The sequence below is a fragment of the Lactuca saligna genome, chromosome 8 (assembly GCF_052625555.1).
Source record: "Lactuca saligna cultivar CGN05327 chromosome 8, ASM5262555v1, whole genome shotgun sequence".
Lineage (NCBI taxonomy): Eukaryota > Viridiplantae > Streptophyta > Magnoliopsida > Asterales > Asteraceae > Lactuca > Lactuca saligna.
The window spans coordinates 148,305,900-148,331,601 of record NC_136424.1 but is presented as its reverse complement, the minus strand read 5'-3'; the positions used below and the strand labels follow the sequence as shown (position 1 = coordinate 148,331,601).

Here is a 25,702-nt window from a genome sequence, read left to right as displayed (position 1 = left end):
TTCACTGCTCTGTTCCGAGATGAGTACGTTCCCCCGGTGGAGAGGGAGCGATTGGTACAGGAGTATCTGACCCTCAAGCAGGGTATTGAGTCGGTTACAACGATTACTTGGAAGTTCCATGAGAGGGTGATGTTCTGCCCAGAGCACGTGTCCTCCCAACAGGCACGTATGAGCCGGTATTTGAGCGTGTTGAGGAGGGATATACGAGAGTTCATGGCGAACTCATCGTACCAAACATTTGCTGAGCTTCAGGAAAATGCTCGGAAGAGGGAAATAGAGTTGGAGACCCAAGCCAGGGAGGAGGCTGAGTCTCAGGGAAAGGATCGGCGGTCGGCTCAGTCTCAGCCGGAAGCCAAGCGGGCCAAACCCGCTGATTCGAGATCTGGGAACCAAAAGGGTCGCACTTGTGGCAAGTGCGGTAAGAGCCACGATGGGATATGCATAGTAGGATCTTGCTACAAGTGTAGCAAGGAGGGGCACGTGGCCAAGGATCGCCCCAAGGGTTTTTCAATCTGTTTTCATTGCAACCAGACTGGACACCAGAAGGCAGAGCATCCACAGTTGTGGGGGTCAGTGCAAGGAGCATTTCCAGGATCAGCCCCTGCTGCGATGAGAGCTGCGAATGTTTTGCCTGCAAAGGTCAAGGCACCGAAGGCACGAAGGAGAGCCTTCCAGTTGACTGCGGCGGAGGTCTGCGCAGCGCCCGATGTCATGGCTGGTATGTACTCTTTCATGTATTCTTTTTTATTTTGTGATATTGTGCTTATATTATGTTATGCGTAGGTACTTTCCTTGTGAATTATGTACCTGCTCTAGAGTTATTTGACTCGGGTGCGAGTCGATCGTTTGTATCGTTGGCCTTTAGCCAACACATCAGTATTAGTCGAGAGGCGTTGAGTCGACCTCTGAGAGTTTCCATAGCGGATGAGAGAGCGGTGTATGCCACTGAGGTGATTCGTGGTTGTGTACTTGAGATTTTTAGGATTGAGTTTCCGATAGATTTGGTCCCTATTGCGATGGGGGATGTCTGTGTCATCGTGGGCATGGATTGGTTGAGCAGATTTGGAGCGATCATCGACTGCGAGCGATAGCTGGTGACCATGCGAGACCCTAGTGGGGGAGTTCTTACGGTTTACAGCGAGGGTACACGTTCCGGTTCAGCATTTTGCTCAGCTGCCAGGGCGAGGCAGAGTCTTCAGCATGGATGTAAGGGATTCATAGCGTATGTGATGGACGCGGGGGTTGAGATGGAGAGACCGAGGTCTGTGGGAGAGGTTCCGATAGTGCGTGAGTTCCCGGGTGTATTTCCGAAGGAGTTGTCGGGCGTACCTCCTGTGAGGCAGGTGGAGTTCAGTATCGATTTGGTTCTGGGGGTCGCGCCTATCGCCTTGCGCCTCCAGAGATGCAGGAGTTATCCTAGAAGCTTTAAGAGCTGATGGGAAAGGGGTTTATTCGGCCGAGTAGTTCGCCGTGGGGAGCTCCTATCCTTTTTGTCAAGAAAAAGGATGGTTCACACCGGATGTGCATTGATTACCGGGAGTTGAACAAATTGATGGTCAAGAACCATTACCGAGGATTGATGATTTGTTCGATTCAGTTGCAGGGAGCATCTTGGTTTTCCAAGATCGACTTGAGGTATGGATATCATCAGGTAACGGTGCGAGATGAGGATATCCAGAAGATAGCGTTTAGGACTCGTTACGGGCATTACGAGTTCGTGGTGATACCTTTCAGGCTCACCAACGCACCAGCGGTGTTCATGGATCTCATGAACAGGGTGTGTAGACCGATGTTGGATCGCTCGATGATCGTATTCATTGACGACATTTTGGTGTATTCAAGATCTAGAGAGCAGCATGAGGAGCATCTGAGGGAGATCCTAGGGGTCTTGAGATCGTAGAGACTTTATGCCAAGTTCTCCAAGTGTGATTTCTGGTTACGAGAGGTCCAGTTCCTGGGACATCTCATTAACCAGAAAGGGATATTGGTCGACCCGGCCAAAATTGAGGCAGTGATGAGTTGGCAAGTGTTGAGGTCACCCACGGAGATTAGGATTTTTCTAGGACTGACAGGCTATTATCGGAGATTCATCAGGGATTTCTCCAAGATCGCCGTGCCACTCACTAAGTTGACCCGGAAGGGTGTAGTTTTTGCTTGGGGTCCGAAGTAGCAGGCCTCCTTCGAGACACTTCGCCAGAGATTATGCGAAGCCCCGGTGTTAGCCCTTCCAGAGGGAATGGAGGATTTTGTGGTATATTGTGATGCGTCGATATCAGGGTTGGGAGCAGTGCTTATGCAGAGAGGCCATGTGATAGCGTATGCATCAAGGCAGCTGAAGCCTCATGAGGTGAGGTATCCAACCCATGATTTAGATTTGGGGGCAGTAGTGTTCGCCCTCAAGATCTGGTGTCACTATCTATATGGGGTCCGGTGTACCATATACACGGATCATAAGAGCCTGAAGTACTTGATGGATCAGCCCAACCTGAATATGCGACAGAGGAGATGGCTGGATGTGGTAAATGATTATGATTGCGAGATCCTGTACCACCCAGGGAAAGCCAACGTGGTGGCCGATGCCTTGAGTCGTAGGGCGGAGAGTGTTCCGATGCGTGATTTGTATGAGATTGACAGTGATGACTCCGGTGTTGGACACCATTCGAGGAGCTCAGACCGAGGCCGTTAGACCAGAAAGCCAGAAGAGAGAGCAGGTTATCGGGCAAGTATTGGAGTTTGTTACTAATGGTCGAGGGCTTATGACATTTCAGGGTCGGATTTGGGTGCCGCATGTGGGCGGAACGCGTACCATTTTGATGGAAGAGGCTCATCGATCGAAGTTCTTGATCCATCCCGGGGCCACTAAGATGTATTTGGACCTGAAAAGGGAGTATTGGTGGCCCTGTATGAAGAGGGACGTTGCATGGTTCGTGGAGAGGTGCCTAACATGTCGCAGGGTTAAGGACGAGCACCAGAGACCGCACGGCAAGTTGCATCCGTTAAAGATTCCCGAATGGAAGTGGGAACAGATTGCCATGGACTTTATCACCAAATTGCCGAGGACTGCGAGGGGCGTCGATGCAATTTGGGTGATTGTAGACCGGTTGACAAAGAGCGCTTATTTCCTCGCTATTAGGGAGAGCTCTTCCGCAGAGAGGTTGGTAGAGATGTATGTGAAGGAAGTGGTAGCACAGCATGGAGTGCCGATCTCGATTATCTCAGACCGAGATGTGCGTTTCACCTATAGATTCTGGAAGAAATTCCATGAGGAATTGGGTACTAGACTGCATTTCAGTACCGCGTACCACCCCCAGACTGACGGACAGAGTGAGCGGACGATTCAGACGCTCGAGGATATGCTCCAGGCATGTTTGTTGGACTTTGGTGGGAGTTGGGACACGTACTTACCCATAGCGGAGTTTTCCTACAACAACAGCTATCATTCGAGCATTGGTATGCCACCCTTTGAGCTGTTGTATGGGCGGAGGTGTCGGAACCCCATTTGTTGGGGAGAAGTGGGGCAGCGTGTGATGGGTAGTACGAAGATAGTGCTTCAGATGTCAGAGCAGATCCAGCAGGTAAGGCAGAGGTTGTTGACTGCTTAGAGTCGCCAGAAGAGTTATGCTGATAGGCGACGATCTGAGCTCGAATTTCAGGTCGGTGATTTGGTGCTCCTGAAGGTATCTCCTTGGAAAGGAGTGATCCGATTCAGGAAGAGGGGCAAGCTGGGACCCCGGTATATTGGGCAGTTTAGAGTGATCGCAAGGGTGGGCAGGGTAGCGTATCGCTTGCAGCTACCTGCAGAGTTGGGTCAGATTCATGACACCTTTCACGTGTCGCAGTTACGAAAGTGTATAGCAGATGAGTCGACAATGGTGCCATTGGGATATTCAGGTGGATGCGAGTCTGAATTATGCTGAGAGACCGGTGGCGATCAGGGATCAGAAGATCAAGGTTTTGAGGAACAAGGAAGTGCCTCTGGTTTTGGTTCAGTGGCAACATCGGAAGGGGTACGAGATGACTTGGGAGTTACAGTCGGAGATACAAGGGCAGCATCCAGAGTTGTTCGAGGAATGAGACTTCGGGGGCGAAGTCTGGTTCTAGTGGGGGAGAATTGTAACACCCCGAGATTCAGGTGCGTTTCTTTTACCCTTATTGTTTGTCATTAGTCATGATTAGCCCTTGTGTGGAGAGAACTTAGCAAGTGAGTACGTTGGGCGCACTAGAGCGGTACGCTGCGCGTACTCGTGTGCTTAGTTTGGATGCAGAATCGCCAAGGTACGTTGGGCATACCCAGAGTTACGACGGGCGTACTGGGCCCAGGTGCAAAACCCTAATCCGTCTTGTGCACTATTTGAAGGGTGCTAAGGCTCATTTCTCAACCTCCATATCAGTGAGTGAAACCCTAAAAGAGAGCTTCCCACCGTCCTTAGTGTGTGTGAGTGTTATTGGAGCTAATTGTGCTTTGGTGACTTAGTGAAGAAGCAGGAAAGGAGTTCTTAGAAGCTAAAGCTTGAGGTGCCATTTTGGATCTGAGATCTACAGAGCAAGGGACTACACTTAGAGGTATAAAGTACAAATCTTTCCTCTTCTTTTGATTTGTTGTTGCATGTGCTATTGCTACGGCTAAAAACCCCAAAGGTGGAGACTTTATGAGTGTAAAGTGCTCCATGGTCCGAGATCTGTCCCCATTCAGTGCTATTAGTGATTTAGAGCCATAAAGTTTCCATCTTTAGTGTTTGTTTGAGGTCATGCTTGAGTAATAAGCCTTCTAGGGTTAGAGGATGGAATATTATGGGAGTTGGTGGCTTGTTCAGCCATGCAAAGGCATAAATTCATCAACTTTATGGATTAAAAGGCTTAGATATGATGTGGTCAGATCTAGAAATTGGACGTGAGTCTTAACTGTTTAAGACCTCAAGAGTTAAGGGGCTGAAGCTGGGGAGTACGCCGGGCGTAATCCCAGTACGCGCCGCATACTGGGTGGCGTTCTCCGATCCTAACAAGCAGTCAGGTACGCTCAACGTACACATCTGGTACGCGTAGCGTAACCCGGAAAGTTGACTTTTGGGTTGACTTTTAGGGTATGGTCTATTATGGGGCCTTTTGAGTTGTGAGAGTGGTAAAATGGTCTTTTACCCTTTTGAGAGTGTCATAAGAGGACATAGTCTAGCCTCTGAGAGTTATAACAATTAGACTATTTATTTTATATGATTAGGCGGAGGTTAGACCAGCGTTACCGAGTCGGAAGGGGGTACAGCTCGTCGAGTAGGAGCATTTAACCATGCACGCGGATCGGAACCAACTCAGCGAGTCGGAAGGCCCGACTTGGTGAGTTGGAGCTGTAGAGAAGAAACCCTAATTTCGAGGTTTGCCCCATATATAAAGGTCATTAACTGCCCTTGTGGCCTCCCCTAGCACCCTATCTCACTACAAAAAGCAGTTTCTGGCTGTGAACACTCTTGAGTGAAAGTAAGAGCGTTTATGAGTGGTTTTTGGTGGGTTGTGAAGGATTTTTAGAGCTTCAAGAACAAAGAGCAAGGAAAGAAGCAGTAGATCCGACATCTACACTGTATTGGCCACCATCTTGAGGTATAAAGTCGTTACCTTGAGCTTTAGATACTTAGATCCCTCTTCTTGGAAGTAAATGGCCATTTTTGGTGCAAAATGGAGTCATTCTCGGATCTGGACTTATCACAAGGATATGGTTCCAGGTCTGGACCTCTTTAGTTCCCCAATGGCATAAAGTTGCCTCCTTTAGGCAGATCAATCCTTTTCCATGCAGTAAAATCTTGCATGAAGACTAGTTTCGGTGTTATGGCCATGTGAGGCCTTTCATGCACATCAAGTTTGCAACTTTACGTGACATCTACACTAGGGAAGGTTAGATCTAAAGTTTGGGACTCTACATTCTACTGGAAAAGGCCGAAAATGAGAAAGACTAAAGGAACTCGCCGAGTTCTTTAATCAAATCGACGAGTCGGCCAAGAAGTTTACGGTTGAGGGGTTTTTGACTGGAGGGGTTTGCAGTCAAGAGTTGCGGTTGTGAGTTCATGGTCGCAAACATTATGAAACCCGATGAGTCACTCAAGTGACTCGACGAGTTGACGAGTTATGCAAGGAAACTCGACGAGTAGTTGGTGGTGTTCGACGAGTTAAGGTCAACATGGACTGTTGACCTTGACTGAGGACTTTGAATTTGATCAAGGTTGTCTGTGGGGGTATTTATGGGATTGTGTAAGTTAATCATTTGGCGATTATAGGTAGTTGAGAGGAAGCAGCGTGGGACATATCTATCATCAGCTTACCATTCCAGCATTCAAGAGGTGAGTCTTCTCACCATACCAATAGGTCTAAGGCACCAAGGCCGGCCTATTGTATGATATGTGGTACATTATGTAACACCCCGAGATTCAGGTGCGTTTCTTTTACCCTTATTCTTTGTCATTAGTCATGATTAGCCCTTGTGTGGAGAGAGCTTAGCAAGTAAGTACGTAGGGCGCACTAGAGGGGTACGCTGCGCGTACTCGTGTGCTTAGTTTGGATGCAGAATCGCCAAGGTACGTTGGGCATACCCAGAGTTACGACGGGCGTACTGGGCCCAGGTGCAAAACCCTAATCCGTCTTGTGCACTATTTGAAGGGTGCTAAGGCTCATTTCTCAACCTCCATATCAGTGAGTGAAACCCTAAAAGAGAGCTTCCCACCGTCCATAGTGTGTGTGAGTGTTATTGGAGCTAATTGTGCTTTGGTGACTTAGTGAAGAAGCAGGAAAGGAGTTCTTAGAAGCTAAAGCTTGAGGTGCCATTTTGGATCTGAGATCTGCAGAGCAAGGGACTACACTTAGAGGTATAAAGTACAAAACTTTCCTCTTCTTTTGATTTGTTGTTGCATGTGCTATTGCTACGGCTAAAAACCCCAAAGGTGGAGACTTTATGAGTGTAAAGTGCTCCATGGTATGACATCTATCCCCATTCAGTGCTATTAGTGATTTAAAGCCATAAAGTTTCCATCTTTAGTGTTCGTTTGAGGTCATGCTTGAGTAATAAGCCTTCTAGGGTTAGAGGATGGAATATTATGGGAGTTGGTGGCTTGTTCAGCCATGCAAAGGCAAAAATTCATCAACTTTATGGATTAAGAGGCTTAGATATGATGTGGTCAGATCTAGAAATTGGACGTGAGTCTTAACTGTTTAAGACCTCAAGAGTTAAGGGGCTGAAGCTGGGGAGTACGCCGGGCGTAATCCCAGTACGCGCCGTATACTGGGTGGCGTTCTCCGATCCTAACAAGCAGTCAGGTACGCTCAGTGTACACATCTGGTACGCGTAGCGTAACCCGGAAAGTTGACTTTTGGGTTGACTTTTAGGGTATGGTCTATTATGGGGCCTTTTGAGTTGTGAGAGGGGTAAAATGGTCTTTTACCCTTCTGAGAGTGTCATAATAGGACATAGTCTAGCCTCTGAGAGTTATAACAATTAGAGTATTTATTTTATATGATTAGGCGGAGGTTAGACCAGCGTTACCGAGTTAGAGATTACCGAGATACCCGAGGTGAGTCTTCTCACTATACTTTACCTAGTGTGGTAACAGAGTTATGTGATAGAGTATTTCAGAGTTATATGCCAGTGTAATTGCGTGTTATTTATGTACTATGATTTATTGTGATATGTGTTATGCATGATTCAGAGTTACAGAGTTAGGACCTTCGGGTCCACAGAGTTAGGGCCAGAGGGCCCATGGAGATTTGGGGCTGGAGGGCCCCACTGAGACACATAGACCTGAGGGTCAACAGAGTTACAGCCTCAAGTGGCTATTACGTGTTAGAGTGGTATTTTGGGGAACTCACTAAGCATTTATGCTTACAGTGTTATGTGTTATGTGTTTCAGGTACCAGTGATGATCGCGGGAAGGCGCTAGCATGATTCGTACACATGCACACCGGAGTTTATGTAATTTGATCTTGGGTTTTGTATTGATACAATGTTGAGAAAATGTTTTTTTTTTTTTGTATTTATGATTACAAATGATATTTTATGGTTTTCAAAAGTGAAAAAAAATTGTTCAAATTTATAAGGTGTTACAAGTTGGTATCAGAGCCTTGGTTTGAGGGATTCGGATACATCTTCGGGCGTATCTGAACTCAAACTCGGGAATTGAGGAAATTTTTAATAATAAAAATAATATTTTTGAAAAAAAAAGAGTAAAAAGTGTCTTGAGACAAACAGAGCAGAGCCGTGTGTACGATCAGCTAGCGCCCGAATGGTGATTTCCCAAAATACCCTCATAATAAGTGATTATCAGATATGTTATGTTATGCTATATGATGAGTTACGATATGCATGCTAGAGTAGACCAGGTATTCTTATTAGGACTAGAGTGGCCTGATATATGATGCCTTAGTCTAGGGGTTTTGCTGCTAGAGATGCTTAAGAGTGATTTAGATAGCAGCGAGGTGCTTATGAGAGTTTTGCTAGTGAGTAGCACATGATAGAGAGAGTAGAGTACTTGGGATTTGGGGCTCAAGGAGGAGGACTTGGGATGAATGTCGATGCGGTATGGACGGTAGTATTGGGCCCGTACTACTGAAGATACCGGGTTGGTGCGCAGTCCAAGTAAGAATCCTTAGGGCACTAAGGAACAAGTAGGGTAGAGTTATCGAGTGTTCAGGTCTATCAAGACCACTCTGATTGAGACATTTGATGAGAGATACACTGCTCTTTCTGAGGATGCTATTGCTACAGCCACTGCAGCTATAGCTGCGACGAGACCGCAGGGTGGTGATGCGTTGTTGTTCCGGGATTTCAGCAACACGAAACCACCAGAGTTCGATGGGACCCAGGAACCGATTGTAGCGATGAGATGGATATCAGACATGGAGGGGTGTCTCTTTACCCGCTCATCCCATGAGCATTTGAGAGTTCAGTTTGCACTGAACCAGCTTCTCTTGGGAGCGAACGACTGGTGGAAGTTTGTGACAGCGCACTACACGCCTGCTGAACTTGCTGCAGTAACTTGGGAGAGGTTTACTGCTATGTTCCAAGATGAGTACGTTCCCACGGTGGAGAGGGAGCGATTGGCACAGGAGTTTCTGACCCTCAAGCAGGGTACTGAGTCGGTTACGACGATTACTCGGAAGTTCCATGAGAGGGTGATGTTCTGCCCAGAGCACGTGTCCTCCGAGCAGGCACGTATGAGCCGATATTTGAGCGTGTTGAGGAGGGATATACGAGAGTTCGTGGCAAACTCATCGTACCAAATATTTGGTGAGCTTCAGGCAAATTCCCGGAACAGGGAAATAGAGTTGGAGACCCAAGCCAGGGAGGATGTTGAGTCTCAGGGAAAGGATCGGCGGTCGGCTCAGTCTCAGTCGGAAGTCAAGCAGGCCAAACCCGCTGATTCGAGATCTGGGAACCAGAAGGGTCGCACTTGTGACAAGTGCGGTATATTGGTCCGTTTAGAGTGATCGCAAGGGTGGGCAGGGTAGCGTATCGCTTGGAGCTACCTGCAGAGTTGGGTCAGATTCATGACACTTTTCACGTGTCACAGTTACGAAAGTGTGTAGCAGATGATTCGGCAGTGGTGCCATTGGGATATTCAGGTGGATGCGAGTCTGAATTATGCTGAGAGACCGGTGGCGATCAGGGATCGGAAGATCAAGGTTTTGAGGAACAAGGAAGTGCCTCTGGTTTTGGTTTAGTGGCAACATCGGAAGGGGTACGAGATGACTTGGCTGTCAGAGTCGGAGATGCAAGGGCAGCATCCAGAGTTGTTCGAGGAATGAGACTTCGGGGGCAAAGTCTGTTTCTAGTGGGGGAGAATTGTAACACCCCGAGATTCAGGTGCGTTTCTTTTACCCTTATTGTTTTTCATTAGTCATGATTAGCCCTTGTGTGGAGAGAATTTAGCAAGTGAGTACGTTGGGCGTACCAGAGGGGTACGTTGTGCGTACTCGTGTGCTTAGTTTGGATGCGGAATCGCCAAGGTACGCTGGGTGTACCCAGAGTTACGCCGGGCGTACCTGGCCCAGGAGCAAAACCCTAATCCGTCTTGTGCATTATTTAAGTGGTGCAAAGGCTCATTTCTCAGCCTCCATATCAGTGAGTGAAACCCTAAAAGAGAGCTTCCTACCATCCTTAGTGTGTGTGAGTGTTATTGGAGCTAATTGTGCTTTGGTGACTTAGTGAAGAAGAAGGAAAGGAGTTCTTGGAAGCTAAAGCTTGAGGTGCCATTTTGGATCTGAGATCTACAGAGCAAGGGACTACACTTAGAGGTATAAAGTTCAAAACTTTCCTCTTCTTTTGATTTGTTGTTGCATGTGCTATTTCTAGGGCTAAAAACCCCAAAGGTGGAGACTTTATGAGTGTAAAGTGCTCCATGGTCCGAGATTTGTCCCCATTGAGTGCTATTAGTGATTTAGAGCCATAAAGTTTCCATCTTTAGTGTTCATTTGAGGTCATGCTTGAGTAATAAGCCTTCTAGGGTTAGAGGATGGAATATTATGGGAGTTGATGGCTTGTTCAGCCATGCAAAGGCATAAAGTCATCAACTTTATGGATTAAAAGGCTTAGATATGATGTGGTCAGATCTAGAAATTAGACGTGAGTCGTAACTGTTTAAGACCTCAAGAGTTAAGGGGTTGAAGCTGGGGAGTACGTCGGGCGTAATCCCAGTACACGCCGCGTACTGGGTGGCATTCCCCGATCCTGAGAAGCAGCCGGGTATGCTCAGCGTACACATCTGGTACGCGCAGCGTAACCCGGAAAGTTAACTTTTGGGTTGACTTTTAGGGTATGGTCTATTGTGGGGCCTTTTGAGTTGTGAGAGGGGTAAAATGGTCTTTTACCCTTTTGAGAGTGTCATAAGAGGACATAGTCTAGCCTTTGAGAGTTATAATAATTAGGGTATTTATTTTATATGATTAGGTGGAGGTTAGACCAGAGTTACCGATTCAGAGATTACCGAGATACCCGAGGTGAGTCTTCTCACTATACTTTACCTAGTGTGGTAACAGAGTTATGTGATAGAGTATTTCAGAGTTATATGCCAGTGTAATTGCATGTTATTTATGTGCTATGATTTATTGTGATATGTGCTATGCATGATTCAGAGTTACAGAGTTAGGACATTCAGGTCCACAGAGTTAGGGCCAGAGGGCCCATAGAGAGTTGGGGTTGGAGGGCCCCACTGAGACACATAGACCTGAGGGTCAACAGAGTTACAGCCTCGAGTGGCTATTATGTGTTAGATTGGTATTTTGGGGAACTCACTAAGCATTTATGCTTATAGTGTTACGTGTTATGTGTTTCAGGCAGCAGTGATGATCACGGGAAGGGACCGGCATGATTCGTACACACGCACACCGGAGTTTATGTATTTTGATCTTGGGTTTTGTACTGATACAATGTTGAGACAATGTTGTTTTTATTTATGATTACAAATGATATTTTATGGTTTCCAAAAGTGAAAAAAAAATTGTTCAACTTTATAAGGTGTTATAAATTAGCTATAGCAGAGATATGTGGTATGATAGTTGACTCTATGATAATTTGTATGTTCGTATTTTTTGATGTTTGCATGAAAGACCATGGGGGAGCCCATGCACTTGGATGTAAGACGATGTGGGGGATCCCATGGTTGTCCGACAGGGAAAGACCATAGGAGGAGCCCACGGCACTTAGGTATAAGACCATGTGGGGGATCCCATTTCATCCTTATGCAGGGATATATGGTAGAGATAGCTTATGGATAACTTGATATGTATGTGGTAGAGATGGCTTTATAGCTAGTATGATATGTGTTATGTGGCTTGTGTATGTGTGGTATGCTCTGGGGAACTCACTAAGCATTAGCTTACGGTTTGTGGATTTGTTTCAGATAAATCTGAGCCCAAGGGCAAAGGCAAGGTGTGATGGCGCAGTGTGCACTCTCTCACCGATGTTTTACGGGACACACTGATGTTTTTAAATAAATTATAATGAATGTGGATTTGAAAACAACTATTCGGAATCATTGGAAATGTGTTTGATTAATTAAAAATGAAAATTTTTCTTTTGAGAATTTGGGTCGTTACAACTGCTAGTGCATTGCTAAGCCCGAATGGCATCACCACAAACTCGTAATGACTATAACAAGTCTTGAAGATTTTCTTCTGAACATTCTCCTCTCGAAACCTCATATGATGATAGCATGAACGCAAATTAATCTTGGAGAACCAAGACGCACCCTGAAGTTGGTCGAACAAATCATCAATCCTCGGAAGCGAATAACAGTTCTTCACCGTCAACATGTTCAGCTCCCAATAATCAATGCACATCATATGGGAGCCATCCTTCTTCTTCAAAAATAATATCGGTTCTCCCCAAGGTGAGCTACTCGGTATGATAAAAACTTTGTCTTGCAGCTTCTGCAGGTGTGTAGACAACTCCTGCATCTTCGGCGGCGCTAACTGATAGAGTGCCTTGGCTATCTGAGTCGCACCTGGAACGATCAATACAAAACTCCACCTGCCTCTCTGGATGCACTCCGGGTAAGTCCTCTAGAAACATATTTGCATAATCCCGAAAACCTAGCACATCATCGCTCGACCTCTTATTTTCCTCTTTGGTATCCAATACATAAGCCACAAACCTGAACCCTATTGTAAATATCTATGAGCCCTCACAACTGAACAGAGAGTCCATCTATGTTGGACACCCTCTCCATGGATAATAATTTCTCTCCCACTTGGGGATCGAACCCATACTAACGGGCGCCTGTAGTCAATCATCACCCCATTAGGGCTCAACCAGCCCATCTCGACAATGATTTTGCTCTCGTGTAAAGGAATAGGAACCAAATCGATCAGATACCTCTCTCAGAAAACCTCAAGAGTACCACCCCAATGAACTCTCGATATACTCACTAAATGATCATCAGCTATCTCCACCTCTAATTGATAATCTAGCTCCTTGGGAGCATCATCAAACCTCTTGATGAACGCTATAGATACACACGATCGGCTAGCACCCAAATAAAAAAAGGTCCAGAGCAGGAAATTTGATCACTAAGAACGTCCCTAAATATCACAATATAAAACATAAGCATAAACAATAATGAAAGCGCATAAATAATTAGAAAATATACTCGTAACCACGTCAGGAGTCTCATGCGCCTCCTTGGTTGTTAGCTAAAAAGCCCTGCTCTTCGATACAGGGGTCACCTACTTGCACTCTCGGCCATCAGTGATCCTCAATGTCATTGGAGTGGGTGTGGCAACCGCTCATGTTGTCAATCTCGGGCACTCGGCCTTCTTGTGGCCCCTCTTATTGCAATAAAAGCATATCAGACCTGAAACATGGGTGGTGATGGTGGCAGTGCAATCCTAAATCATGTCCCCTATATTGTCGCACTTGAAGCAGTCCAAACCACCCACCCTGCAAACCCCATCATGCATCCTGTCGTACTTGCCATAGTGGCCTAAACCCTGTTGGCCCCTCAATCTAGACTCGAAAACCTTGGGTTTCTTTGTTGAAACCCCAATCGTCTGAATCTGCTCATCTTTCCTCTTCCTTATGTGCTCTAAATCAATTTTCTGCTCCCGAACCCAATATATCATGTCCTCCAATATCTGATAGGATGAAAAGCTAACAAACTCCCTGATATCTGATCTCAACATGTCGTTGTATCTAGCCTATGCCGTGGTATCTAGCCTTCCTCGTATCCTTATCTGCCGCATACTGGGGTACCAATAAACCTGTCTCTAAACTTGGTGGTGATCTCGGCTACAATCCCAGTCGTCTGCCGCATATCCAGGAACTCCCTCGCTAGCTGTTGCACTTCAACAGTTGGTGCAAAATCTACTCAGAACCGGGTTACCAAATCCGTTCAGTTTATGGCCTCAATGCCTGGGGTCCCCATAGAATGGCCAACCTCCTCCCACAAATCTCAGGCTCACTCCCTCAGACAGCCTGCAACAAACCTCACCTTCGACCCCTTAGGGTAGAAGCTAGTCATTTAGGCATACTCCATATCTGTTATCCATCATCTGGATGTAATGGGGTCCTTCGCCCCATAGAACTCTGGTGTCACACATCCCCTGAAATCCTTGAGGGAGAGAGTGTGGGCTCCGTATTGACCGGAAGCCAGCTTAGCTCGAAAGGCCTGGAAACGCTCATCCATCAACTCGATAATACCCCCCCCCTGATCGACCCGAACATCACCGGGGTTGCCTTAAGGATGCCTCTCATAATCTCAGACGTGATAAACTCGCATAGTCCTTCATCAATTGGCTCGACGTACACTCTTGAATACGTGTCAGTGTACTACTACCTCCATCACTATATTCAAACTGTTATAACTTCTTCATTCCAACTCTATTTTCGACATTCTTTATATCCACGGAAAGGTGTTGAAGAGCCCACAAAATTATCCAAATATCTTGTACTAAAAACTTCTCGAACAAAAATCCATATTTCATGTAACAACCCGGCCTATGACTTTTCCATTTTTACGCTTCGGCCCAACACAATTTAAAGGTTAAATCTCTTAACTATCATTACCTCCTTCTACAAGGACTAAGCTTTGTCTCCTTAAGGCCCAAGCTTTACACAATCGACTTCCAGCTCATAGCCCAAAATAGCAGGAAACGGGATGTTACAAGAATGGCACCAAGTCATGTATTACTAGGGGCAGTGAAATATTGTTAGATATTCACCACCGTCTATATCACGATATAATGAGTCTTGTGTAAGTGAGAGATTAAATGATCTATATGCCCAAGAGTCATTATAAAATGATATTGCTAGATAATATATGATCCTAAAGGGTCACATTAACAACAACTTGATACAACTGATTATTTATTAGAAATTGATTTTAATAAATATTCAATAAACTTTTATAACTAATTGAAAATTATTTATTTCATGGACATATTAATTTTCATTAGCAAGTAAGATAATATATTATATGGTATGATTTATTAAGTAATCTACATCTTTTTGGACTAGAAAGACTTTTGTCTTTTAGCCAAAAGCCAAAGTTTGTAACTTATAAAAGAGTTTGGAAGTTTTTATAAAATTTGGTCTAAAACCATAGGTTGATGGAGGAACAAGAAGCATGGGCTTTTGATTTGTTTAATCAAAAGCATGGTATGTCTTAAAAGCATGGGGGACACTTAAACTTTAGGAACATGATGTGCTTAAAGTGTTGAGGACTTATGGTTAAAGCGTGAGTTTTATGAGAAGGCTTTCACTCTTTCTTTTCTCACTTGTAGAAATCGTAACATGCATGCATGCATGTATTCTCTATAGCTTTTGTCAAGACTTGGAGTTTTGCTTACTTGTTTATGCTCTTTTAAGTCATATTTTGATATGCACTTAACGCTTAAGAGCTTAAGGGTTTTAGACTAACATCTACATCAAGTTGAGTTCTTGTTGGTGGATTTCTAAAGGTAAAGTTCTACTTTCATTCTATATTAACATTCAAGCCTCCACTTGAGGATTCAAATGCTACAAAGGTTGTCTTTTGTTATTCTTCCTTCTTTGGTTGATGTGTTTATTTCCAAATTTTGCAAGAAGGTCCTTGATGGGTTTAAACTAGTTTTATGTTATTCAAATTTTAAAGTCTTCCGTTTGCTAAAATCTTGAGTTTTGAAACTATTTTTGAATAAAAAACCCAATAAAGTAGTTATCGGAACACAGGTTACCAATAAAAAACAAGCAACCTAATTTAACCCTAATCCTCTCCCTCTCATTTCATAGAGATAGACAAATTCATCAAACCAATGAGGAAGAATAAAGTTTGATCAATTTGGTGTCTAGCAAGATATTGATATCGGCAATCAATTGTGATTGTCATCTCATGCATTAAAGGATACGTATGCATCAAATGTATGGTCCAAAACCTTTTATGGTTAGTTGATTATTGATGTATAATACGATCATCTTTGGGGTAAATGAAAATTAAAATTAAAATTTATGTTGCAGGTTAATTCTTTAAATTGCTTTTGGAATTGATCAAACCCTAGCACCCTTCTGGGAAGATGTTATGATTGATAAATCGACTACTCTTTACCATACCATACATACGGTTTCATACCGCTACCACCAGGAAAGAATATTATTGGTTGTTTTCCAACAAATTTTGAATGTTATTGGTATCATACTGTAAATTTGAGGGAGGTTTTTTTTAGCATATATTAGGCCTTCATTTAACTTTTTTGTTTTGAGCTTTTTATTAAGATTTGCCATAATCGTGTCCTGCTTATCGTATTTTTTTCTTTCATTATAATTTTAGTTTTCATAAATATATGATAAAATTCAAACCGTTTTTGGCTCTTAATCTTCGTACACATCCTACTTTTGATATTATGATTATACTAATATAATATTATATGGAAGAAACGGGTCATTTTTCATGGGGTAGTTGAATAAATAAAAAGTCAAACCTACAAAACGTAATGTACTTACGCAAGAAAAGATTGTAATATTTTAAAAATAATTAATTTAATAAATCTACTTTCAAAAACTCAAAACAATGAAGTATGGTGATAAGTTGTTGATTTGTTGTACCAAAAAGCTATATGTGTATTTAACATTTCTACGGTTGGCCTATAAATTTTCTATTCCAAAATAATGAAAATAAATTATTTTCCAAAAAAATGAATATACTCCATAATGATTGAGTTATACAAAATTTTAGTTTATTTAATACTGTTATATGTCACAAAATTAATACAAAACACAGTTTTTTACCTAAAAATGCTAACTATATACTTATAACTAAATATGTAAAATTAATTATCTAGTAACTTTTTGTTACTGATTAAAGAATTATTTATAAAACAATATTTTTATATTTTTATCTATTTATAAAACATGAATTTTATTTTATAAATGTATTCAACGGATTAAAATAATATAAACATATTTGTGTGTTTATTTTTTAATAATTAATCCCATATAAAACGCGTCGGCCTAGCCACTCATGCCATAATATTTGCACTGCCTGTCCCCAACATCCATCGTCAACAGAGCAGTTGCTTCTGCTCCCTTTCTTTATTCACTCTCCAAAACACACACACACACACACATTGTTATGTGTGTGTGAAAGGAAGCCATCGATTTCGAGATCTGTGTTCTTGTTTACATACAACTTTCCGTTTACTTCACGAAGTAGCTCTCAACTCAACCGCCATTTTTCTCCTTGATTACACACACATGTGAGTAGATTGTGTGAGTAATTTGAATTCAAAGAGTCTATTCTGCTTCATAATCTCTGAAAGGTAAGGAAAATGTAGTTGCATTCGTGCTTTTTATATTTGTACAGAAGAAATGTATGTGAAAAGCGAATCTAGCTGTGTAATTGGCTTCTGCTAAGCTGTTTCTCCGTTTTCTTCGCGCTTCAGGTCGCCGGAGAGTTCTAATAGCTGACGATCGCCGACAACTCAACGGTACTCTCTCCTCCTCCTCTCTCTCTCACAGTAAACATATTCAGACTTTTGCATATTATGTGTAGTTGTTTGATTACTTTTAAATCTAATCTTCGAAAACTTTCCAAGTTTGGCGCCAGATTTGATTCATCTGAAGCATGAAATTTTCTGGCTACAAGGTTTTCTAGGGTTTAGTTTAAACAGCAAGATGTAGAAGCCACAATAGTAGAATACGCGGATTTAGTAGTTAATTAAGGTTAATTTGTTCTTTTACAACTTCCTGATTTCATTTAGGGTTCTAAATTTTTTTTGATTTTTGGAAGTTTCTGAAGAAGCTTATCAAACTGGAATTAAATATACACAATACCACAAGTAAGCTAGTTTGGTATTAATTATGGTCCGTAATATATATTATTTATTTAGTCATGTAATCATGGCAGTTTAGTTGTTTACCTAAATGTCAAACCTTTTTATTAAACTACTAATAAAAAGTTGATTATTTTGGCATGAGAAACTAGTAATTTAATAAGAGTATAGTAACAATCAAAATAAGAATATGACAAATTCTTTAACACCTTTGTAGTCAAATGGAAAAAGACAATATGTCCATTTCTTTATATAAAACTTTAACAGCTATTTCCTCTCCTTTTTTCATTTTCAATGTACAAATAACTGATAGAGTAAATTACACGAATGGTCCCTATGGTTTAGGGTAATTTGCACGTTTGGTCCCTAACTTATTTTTTTAACTCGGAAGGTCCCTACTGTTTGTTTTTGTTACGCGCTTGGTCCCTGTCTTACTTAAAAAATCTATTTTTCCCTTTATTTTTTAATTTATTTAAATAAACACACCCCTAATCTCACCCTTCTCACCTTACCTTACGTACTGCATTATTTTTTTCTATTTAAATAATAGTCTTTTTAGGTATGACAGGGACCAAGCGCGTAACAAAAACAAACAATAGGGACCAGACACGTAATAAAAACAATCAGTAGGGACCTTCCGAGTTAAAAAAATAAGTTAGGGACCAAATGCGCAAATTACTCAAACCATAGGGACCATTTATGTAATTTACTCTAACTGATACCTCTCTTTTATGATATCAGGACTAATAAAAGAAGAAACTAAAAAGACATGCACATGATAATCATCTTTCTCTAAGTGCACAATGAAGCTACTCTCTTTGTTGTTTCACCTTCTTATAATTTTTTCACTAAGTTTCGCCGATTTAAACTCGGACAAAATTGCCCTTCTCAACTTTGCAAGAAGTGTGCCACAAGGTCGAAAACTCAACTGGAAAAACAACACTTCGGTTTGCAAATCATGGGCCGGAATCAGTTGCAATGGAAAACGTGTAACCATTCTCCGGTTGCCCGGAATTGGACTCTATGGTCCAATTCCGGCCAATACTCTCGGGAATCTCAATGCCCTTACAATCCTAAGCCTTCATTCCAATTTCCTTAATGGAAGTCTCCCATTTGATATTCTTTCCCTCCCTTCTCTCTCCAATATTTATCTCAACAAAAACCAATTTTCCGGTGAAATACCCTCCTCTCTCTCTTCCCAACTTTCTACCATCGATCTTTCCTCCAATTCATTCACCGGAAACATCCCTAATTCGATCCAAAATTTAACAAATCTCCAAAGTTTTAATGTAAGTAACAATCAACTCAATGGATCTATTCCATCATCTTTGAAAAAATTCCCATCTTCATCTTTTGGAGGGAACTCCGGACTATGTGGGCCACCCCTTACCCGATGCCTCTCCCCCTCCCCCTCCCCCACCCCTACCCCATCCCCATCACCAACTCCATCTCCAACTTCTTCATCCTCACCTTCTCCATCTACAAATCGTGTTTTACCTCCTCCACAAATGACATTTCCGCCCTCGCAAAGACTACCCACTTCACGAAAAGACAACAAGAAGCTAAGCAAAGGTGGGGTGGTTGCCATTTCGGTTGTTTCCTCTTCGGTGCTATTGCTTCTTCTTTTGTTATTAATGGTGTTTTGTGGAAAGAAGAAAGGGGTGCAAAATGGAAGTAAAGGGAAAGGTTTAGGTGTTGGGAGAATCGAGACACCTAAAGAGGACTTTAGTAGTGGATTGCAAGAGAATTTAAGGAACAAATTGGTTTTCTTCGATGTGTCATCTCAAAAGTTTGACCTTGAAGACTTACTTAGAGCATCCGCAGAGGTTTTGGGAAAAGGTGGTTATGGAACAACTTATAAAGCGATTTTAGGTGAAGGGACAATGGTTGTGGTTAAAAGATTGAAAGAAGTTGTTGTTGGAAAAAGAGGATTCGATCAACAAATGGAGATTATTGGAAGTGTAGCGAAGCATCCAAATGTTGTTCCTCTTCTTGCTTATTATTATTCCAAAGATGAAAAACTATTGATTTATGATTGCGCAGGATCCGGAAGCTTGTCTGCTTTATTACATGGTATCTGATAAGAAAAACCCTAATTTTATATTGTTATTTGTTACGTTTATCCTTAAAATCGATCTTGAACACAGGTAACAGGGGTTTAGGAAGAACACTGAATTGGGACACGAGATTACGAGTTGCTCTAGAAACTGCAAAAGGAATCGCTCATATCCATTCGGGAAACAATTCAAAACTAACTCATGGAAATATCAAATCATCGAATATCCTAATCACGCAAGGAAACCATGCCCGGGTCACAGATTTCGGGTTGACCCAAATCATGGGTATACCTACCCTACCCCCTCGCACCTCAGGCTACCATGCCCCCGAAACAATAGAATCCAAAAAACCAACTCAAAAATCCGATGTCTACAGCTTCGGTGTTCTCCTACTTGAAATACTCACCGGAAAAGCGCCGGTTCAGGCGGCGGTAGGGCCGGAGGAGGTGGTGGATCTCCCGCGGTGGGTGCAGTCGGTGGTGAGGGAAGAGTGGACGGCGGAGGTGTTTGATGTGGAGTTGATGAAGTATGCGAATATTGAAGAAGAGATGGTGCAGATGCTTCAGATAGCCATGGCGTGTGTTGGGAAGAATGCGGAAACGAGACCTAAGATGGATCAAGTTGTTAGGATGATTGAAGAAATTAAGGTGTTTGATGATGAAGATGATGATTCTCTTATTTGATGATGATCATGTTGTGGGATAAATGGAAGATTAACAATTTGCTTTTATAATGTATTTAAACAATTATATCAATTTATAGCGTTGTAGTTTTCAACTTTTGTTCTTGTTGCTGTATGATTTGTTAGATATTGGAATGTACATTGTTGAAATGCTAAACTAAAGAGGCTTAAGTCAATCTAACTTTCACACTTGCACACGACTAGTCCTTCATCTTTGAACTATGTACTACATTTACTCAAGATGAGAATTTCTTAACATTAGGAGTCTAATAATTTTATTCAGGAACCTAACATCTGTTATACAATTCAGATCCAACTTAAGAAAGGTGTTGGTAAGTGAATGTCATATATGTGTCTTCTATTCTTGAAAGCTCACCAACATCTTCAAATTTGTGAAACACCTTCATTAGAGCCCTTTCAAAATAATTTTTAAGTGAATCATTAATTAATTTAACTATTATAAAATTTTAACCCCAAATGTCGAGTGTTATGATTTTATCCCCTTTAAAATGATTTTGTCCCTAGAATCTATGGTTGTCTTAATGGACTAGGATAAGGCTCTTCATTTCTTCTTTCATCTCTTAAGTAACATTTGGCCTAAGTAACATTTGGTCTTGTGGTATCTATCAATTTTACAAGAATTAGATCATCTTTTTTCTCGACATCTTTTTCTTATGGTTTATGATTGGATAGTTGTCGGACGGTCGACTGGTATTAAAGAACTAATCAGTCTATGCGAGGATAAATCGGTGTCTAGCTGGAAACCCTTAATTGTACTATAATTTATTTTTAAAAAAATAAATATTACTCATATCCTAACAAAATAAGTAAATAACCATAGATAAATTCAATCATCAAACTATTTAAATAATCATATATTATAATTTTTAACTAATGGAGGATCTTTTCACAATTTTAGTTATCAACCATCCTAATTTTGTTACGAATTATCACAAATTTAACTAATTTATGATTTTTTTTATTGAAATTTTTGACGATTCAATTGAGATCATTCTAATTTTGTGAGACCGTGAGACCAAATCTAAAAATAATTTTAAAATGCAAAATAAATAGAAAAATCCAAAAATTCTTTTTTTAAATATTATTTTCGAAACTTGAATTAACTAAAAAAATATAAAAAATCCCGTTTTTTTTTTATAAAATACGTGAAATATTCTAATAGAATATTACACTGACATATTCTAAAAAATAATTTTAAAATGCAAAATAAATGGAAAAATCTAAAAATTCTTTTTTTAAATATTATTTTCGGAACTTGAATTAAAATAAAAAAATTTTAAAAAAATCTCATTTTTTTTGAAAAATACGTGAAATATTCTAATAGAATATTACACTGTACATATTCTAAAAAATAATTTAAAAATGCAAAATAAATGGAAAAATCTAAAAATTATTTTTTAAATATTATTTTCGGAACTTGAATTAACTAAAAAAAATTAAAAAAAAATCCCGTTTTTTTTAAATACGTGAAATATTCTAATAGAATATTACACTGTACATATTCTAAAAATTAATTTTAAAATGCAAAATAAATGGAAAAATCCAAAAATTCTTTTTTTAAATATTATTTTCGGAACTTGAATTAACTAAAAAAATAAATAAATAAATAAAATAATGCGTCTCACGGTCTCGCAAAATATAGGTAGTCTCAAATGAACGTAACCCTATATATATATATATGGAAAAGTTCAATAAAAAACCATTATAAATGGTACCAAATCTATCGGGAACTTAACACCAAAAATCTCAAGTACACATCCTCGAATCAAATTTGTGGCATCCACCGCTCGCTCGTCGGCTATAGAAACTCGCAGAGATCGACTCAACGCCTCTCGTCGAATACTGATGTGCTGACTAAATGCCAACGACACAAGTGATCGAATCACACCCGAGTCAAATAACACCAAAGTAGGGACAGAACTCACAATAAAAGTACCTACGCATATCATAATATAAGCACAATATCTTAACTCAGGATAAATAAATGAAAGAATACATACCAACCATGACATCGGGCACTGCGCGGACCTCCTCCGCTGTCAACTGGAAGGCTCTCACGTGAGCCTTCGGTGTCTTGGCCTTCGCTGGCCGGACCTCGGTAGCTCTAGCAGTAGATGCAGATCCTTGTGTTGATCCCTGAAGTAACTGTGGGCACTCGGCCTTCTGATGGCCGGTCTGATTGCAGTGAAAGCAAACTACAAACCCCTTGGGGCAATCCCTCGCGAAATTCCCCTCCTTGCCACACTTGTAGAACACTCCTACTATGCACACTCCCTCATGGCTCTTACTGCACTTCCCACAAGTGCGGCCCTTCTGAACCCCAGATCTCGAATCAGCGGGCTTTACCCGTTTGGCTGCCGGTTGTACTTGTCCAGGTCGCCTGTCCCTCCTCTGAGACTCAACATCCTCCCTGGCCTAAGTCTCTAGCTTCATATCCCTCTTCCAGCAAATTTCCGGTAAGTCGAGTTTGCCACAATCTCTCGAATTTCCCTCCTCTAAATGCTCAAATATCGGCTCATACGTGCCTGCTCAGATGACACGTGTTCAGGGCAAAACAACACCCACTCGTGAAACATCCATGTAATCACAGTCACGGACTCTGTCCCCTGCTTGAGGGACAAGAAATCCTGCGCCATCCATTCCCTCTCCACCGGGGGAACATACTCATCTCAAAACATGGTGGTGAACCTCTCACAGGTCACCGTTGTAATCTCTGCAGAAGTGAAATCAGCCGTCATAAATTTCCACCAATCCTTCGCTCCCAAGCGAAGCTGGTTCAAAGCGAGCCGAACCCTCAGATGCTCCGAACAAGAACAGGTGTAGAAGCATCCCTCAATGTCTGAAATCCACCTCATCGCGGCTATCGAATCCTGAGTCCCATCAAACTCTAGTGGCTTCATGTTGCTGAACTCTAGGTACAGCAATGAGTCACCCCCCTGTGGCTTCGCGACAACAACAACTAATGTGGCTGCAGCAGCAGCCACCTCGGTAACAACATTGTACCTCTCATCAAACGTCTCAATCAGCGTGGTCTTGATAGACCCAAACATCTCCGGAATAGCCTCCCGGATCGCCACGGCAACCTTGTCATGTATCATCTGACGAATCTCCTTGTCGCTAACGTCGCTGCCCCCTAGTGTGCGGCGTATAAGAGACTCGTTCGAGTAGACTCGTACTCGATCCTCAACCCTATTCGTTCCTTGGTACTCAAAGGATTCTTACTTGGACTGTTCACCGACCCAGTGTCTCCAGTAGTACGGCCATATACTACCTTCCACACCGCATCAATATCCACCCCAAGTCCTCCTCCTCGGATCCCAGATCACAAGTACTCTATATCTCTCTAATCACATGCTACTCTCTAATAGACCACTCGTAAGCTCCTCGCTGCTACCTACTCACTCTCGAAGCATCTCAAAGTAGCAATAATCCCCTAGGCTAAAGCATCACAAATCAGGCCACTCTAATCCTCGATATGAATACCTAGCCTACTCTAGCATGCATAACATATCACATAATGTAAGGGTATTTTGGGAAATCACCGTTTGGGCGCTGGCTGATCATACATACTGCTCCATTCTGCATGTCTCAAAATCTTTTACTTATCAGAAAAATTGTTTATTTTATAAAAATTTCTCTCAAATCCTCAGTTTGAGTTCAGATATGCCAGAAGATGCATCTGAATCCCTCAAACCAAGGCTCTGATACCAACTTGTAACAACATGAAATTTTAAAACAATTTTTCATTTTAAAACAAACATAATTCACATAATTCATCTCAAAAACTCAATTGTCACATCTCATCTCAAATAAACATATCCCAGAATCTCAAATACATAATTCTCCATCAGTGTGTACAAATCATGCTGGTGCCTTCCTACGGTCCTCATTGGTACCTTATTCACATCACACAAAACACTGTAAGCATAAATGCTTAGTGAGTTCTCCAAAATACCACATACAACACATAAGCTACTCGAGGCTGTAACTCGGTATGACCCTCCGGTCAATGTGCCTTAGTGGGATCTCCAGTCTCGTATTTCGTTGGACCCTCTGGTCCGGTCTAGCTTGTTGGACCCTCCGGTCCGGTCTGATCGAGGACCCTCTGGCCTCATGAGTCGTTGGACCCTCTAGTCCGGTCTATATATCACATAGCATACATATAACACATTGCACATAATCACAAACATACACATACACATAAGACCCTCCGGTCTGCATATAGATACCACTCTAGGTAATGTATAGTGAGAAGACTCACCTCGTACGATGTTAGATAGTCTCTAGCTCGATAACTCGACCTAGCCTCCTCCTCCTATCAAAATAACAACATCTCTAATCAATAATTTCTCTAGTACTCATCCCTAAAGATTGGGTAGAAGACCGTTTTACCCCTTCCTGTCCCCTCTAGATTCAGCTTGACCAAAACCCCAAGGTCAATTGAAGTCAACTCTAGTCAACGGTCAAACTTTGACCAGATTTGTCGAGTGCACATGGGTGACTCGGCAAGTCCAAGCGTGTCCTCTAGATCCTTCTAAAGCCTTGCTCGACTCATCGAGTGAACCTTCCACTTGACGAGTTACCACTAGTCATGAATCGCGGGGCATCCTCGACTCGACTCGTCGAGTTCTCTTATGGACTCAGCGAGTTTCTTCCATAGCCGCACTCATCTGACCTTTTGAGGTTAGATATATTTTTCTAACCTGTAGATCTAACTTCCTAAAGCTCGATAATCACGTAAAGGTCCAGTCTTTGCACTCATTCAACGTCCATAATGCTTCTTTTGGTGAAACAGCTTCTAAAATGGCACCCTAGGTTCGTACCTCTAATGGAACAATATAAAGCATAATGTGTAACACCGTAAATTTTAAGACAAGTTTTCACATTTTAAAACACATTTCCAAACACATTCATTAATAAAATCTCGTTGTATCATATCATTGTTCACAAAACATTTCTCAATATCAAATCATAATAAATTTCGTGGGCGTGTGTATAGATCATGTCGGCGCCTTCCCGCAATCATCACTGGTACCTGAAACACGTAACACATAACACTGTAAGCATAAAGCTTATTGAGTTCCCCAAAATACCACACATAACACATACTAGCCACTCGAGGCTATAAATCTGTGGGCCCTTGGGCCCTAACTCTGTGGACCTTCTGGTC

At 42.0% G+C, this 25,702-nt stretch overlaps 1 protein-coding gene across 1 annotated transcript; it reads left to right on the top strand.

Annotated features, from left to right (window-relative positions):
* The first annotated feature begins 16,983 nt into the window (after positions 1-16,983).
* LOC145010973 (putative inactive receptor kinase At5g58300) lies at positions 16,984-20,687 on the top strand. The gene is made up of 4 exons (XM_078969571.1): positions 16,984-17,259; positions 17,383-17,427; positions 18,514-19,845; positions 19,920-20,687. The coding sequence occupies exons 3-4, from the start codon at positions 18,576-18,578 to the stop codon at positions 20,510-20,512; spliced, it is 1,863 nt and encodes a 620-aa protein (XP_078825697.1). The 5' UTR covers positions 16,984-17,259; positions 17,383-17,427; positions 18,514-18,575; the 3' UTR covers positions 20,513-20,687.
* The last annotated feature ends 5,015 nt before the right edge of the window (positions 20,688-25,702 follow it).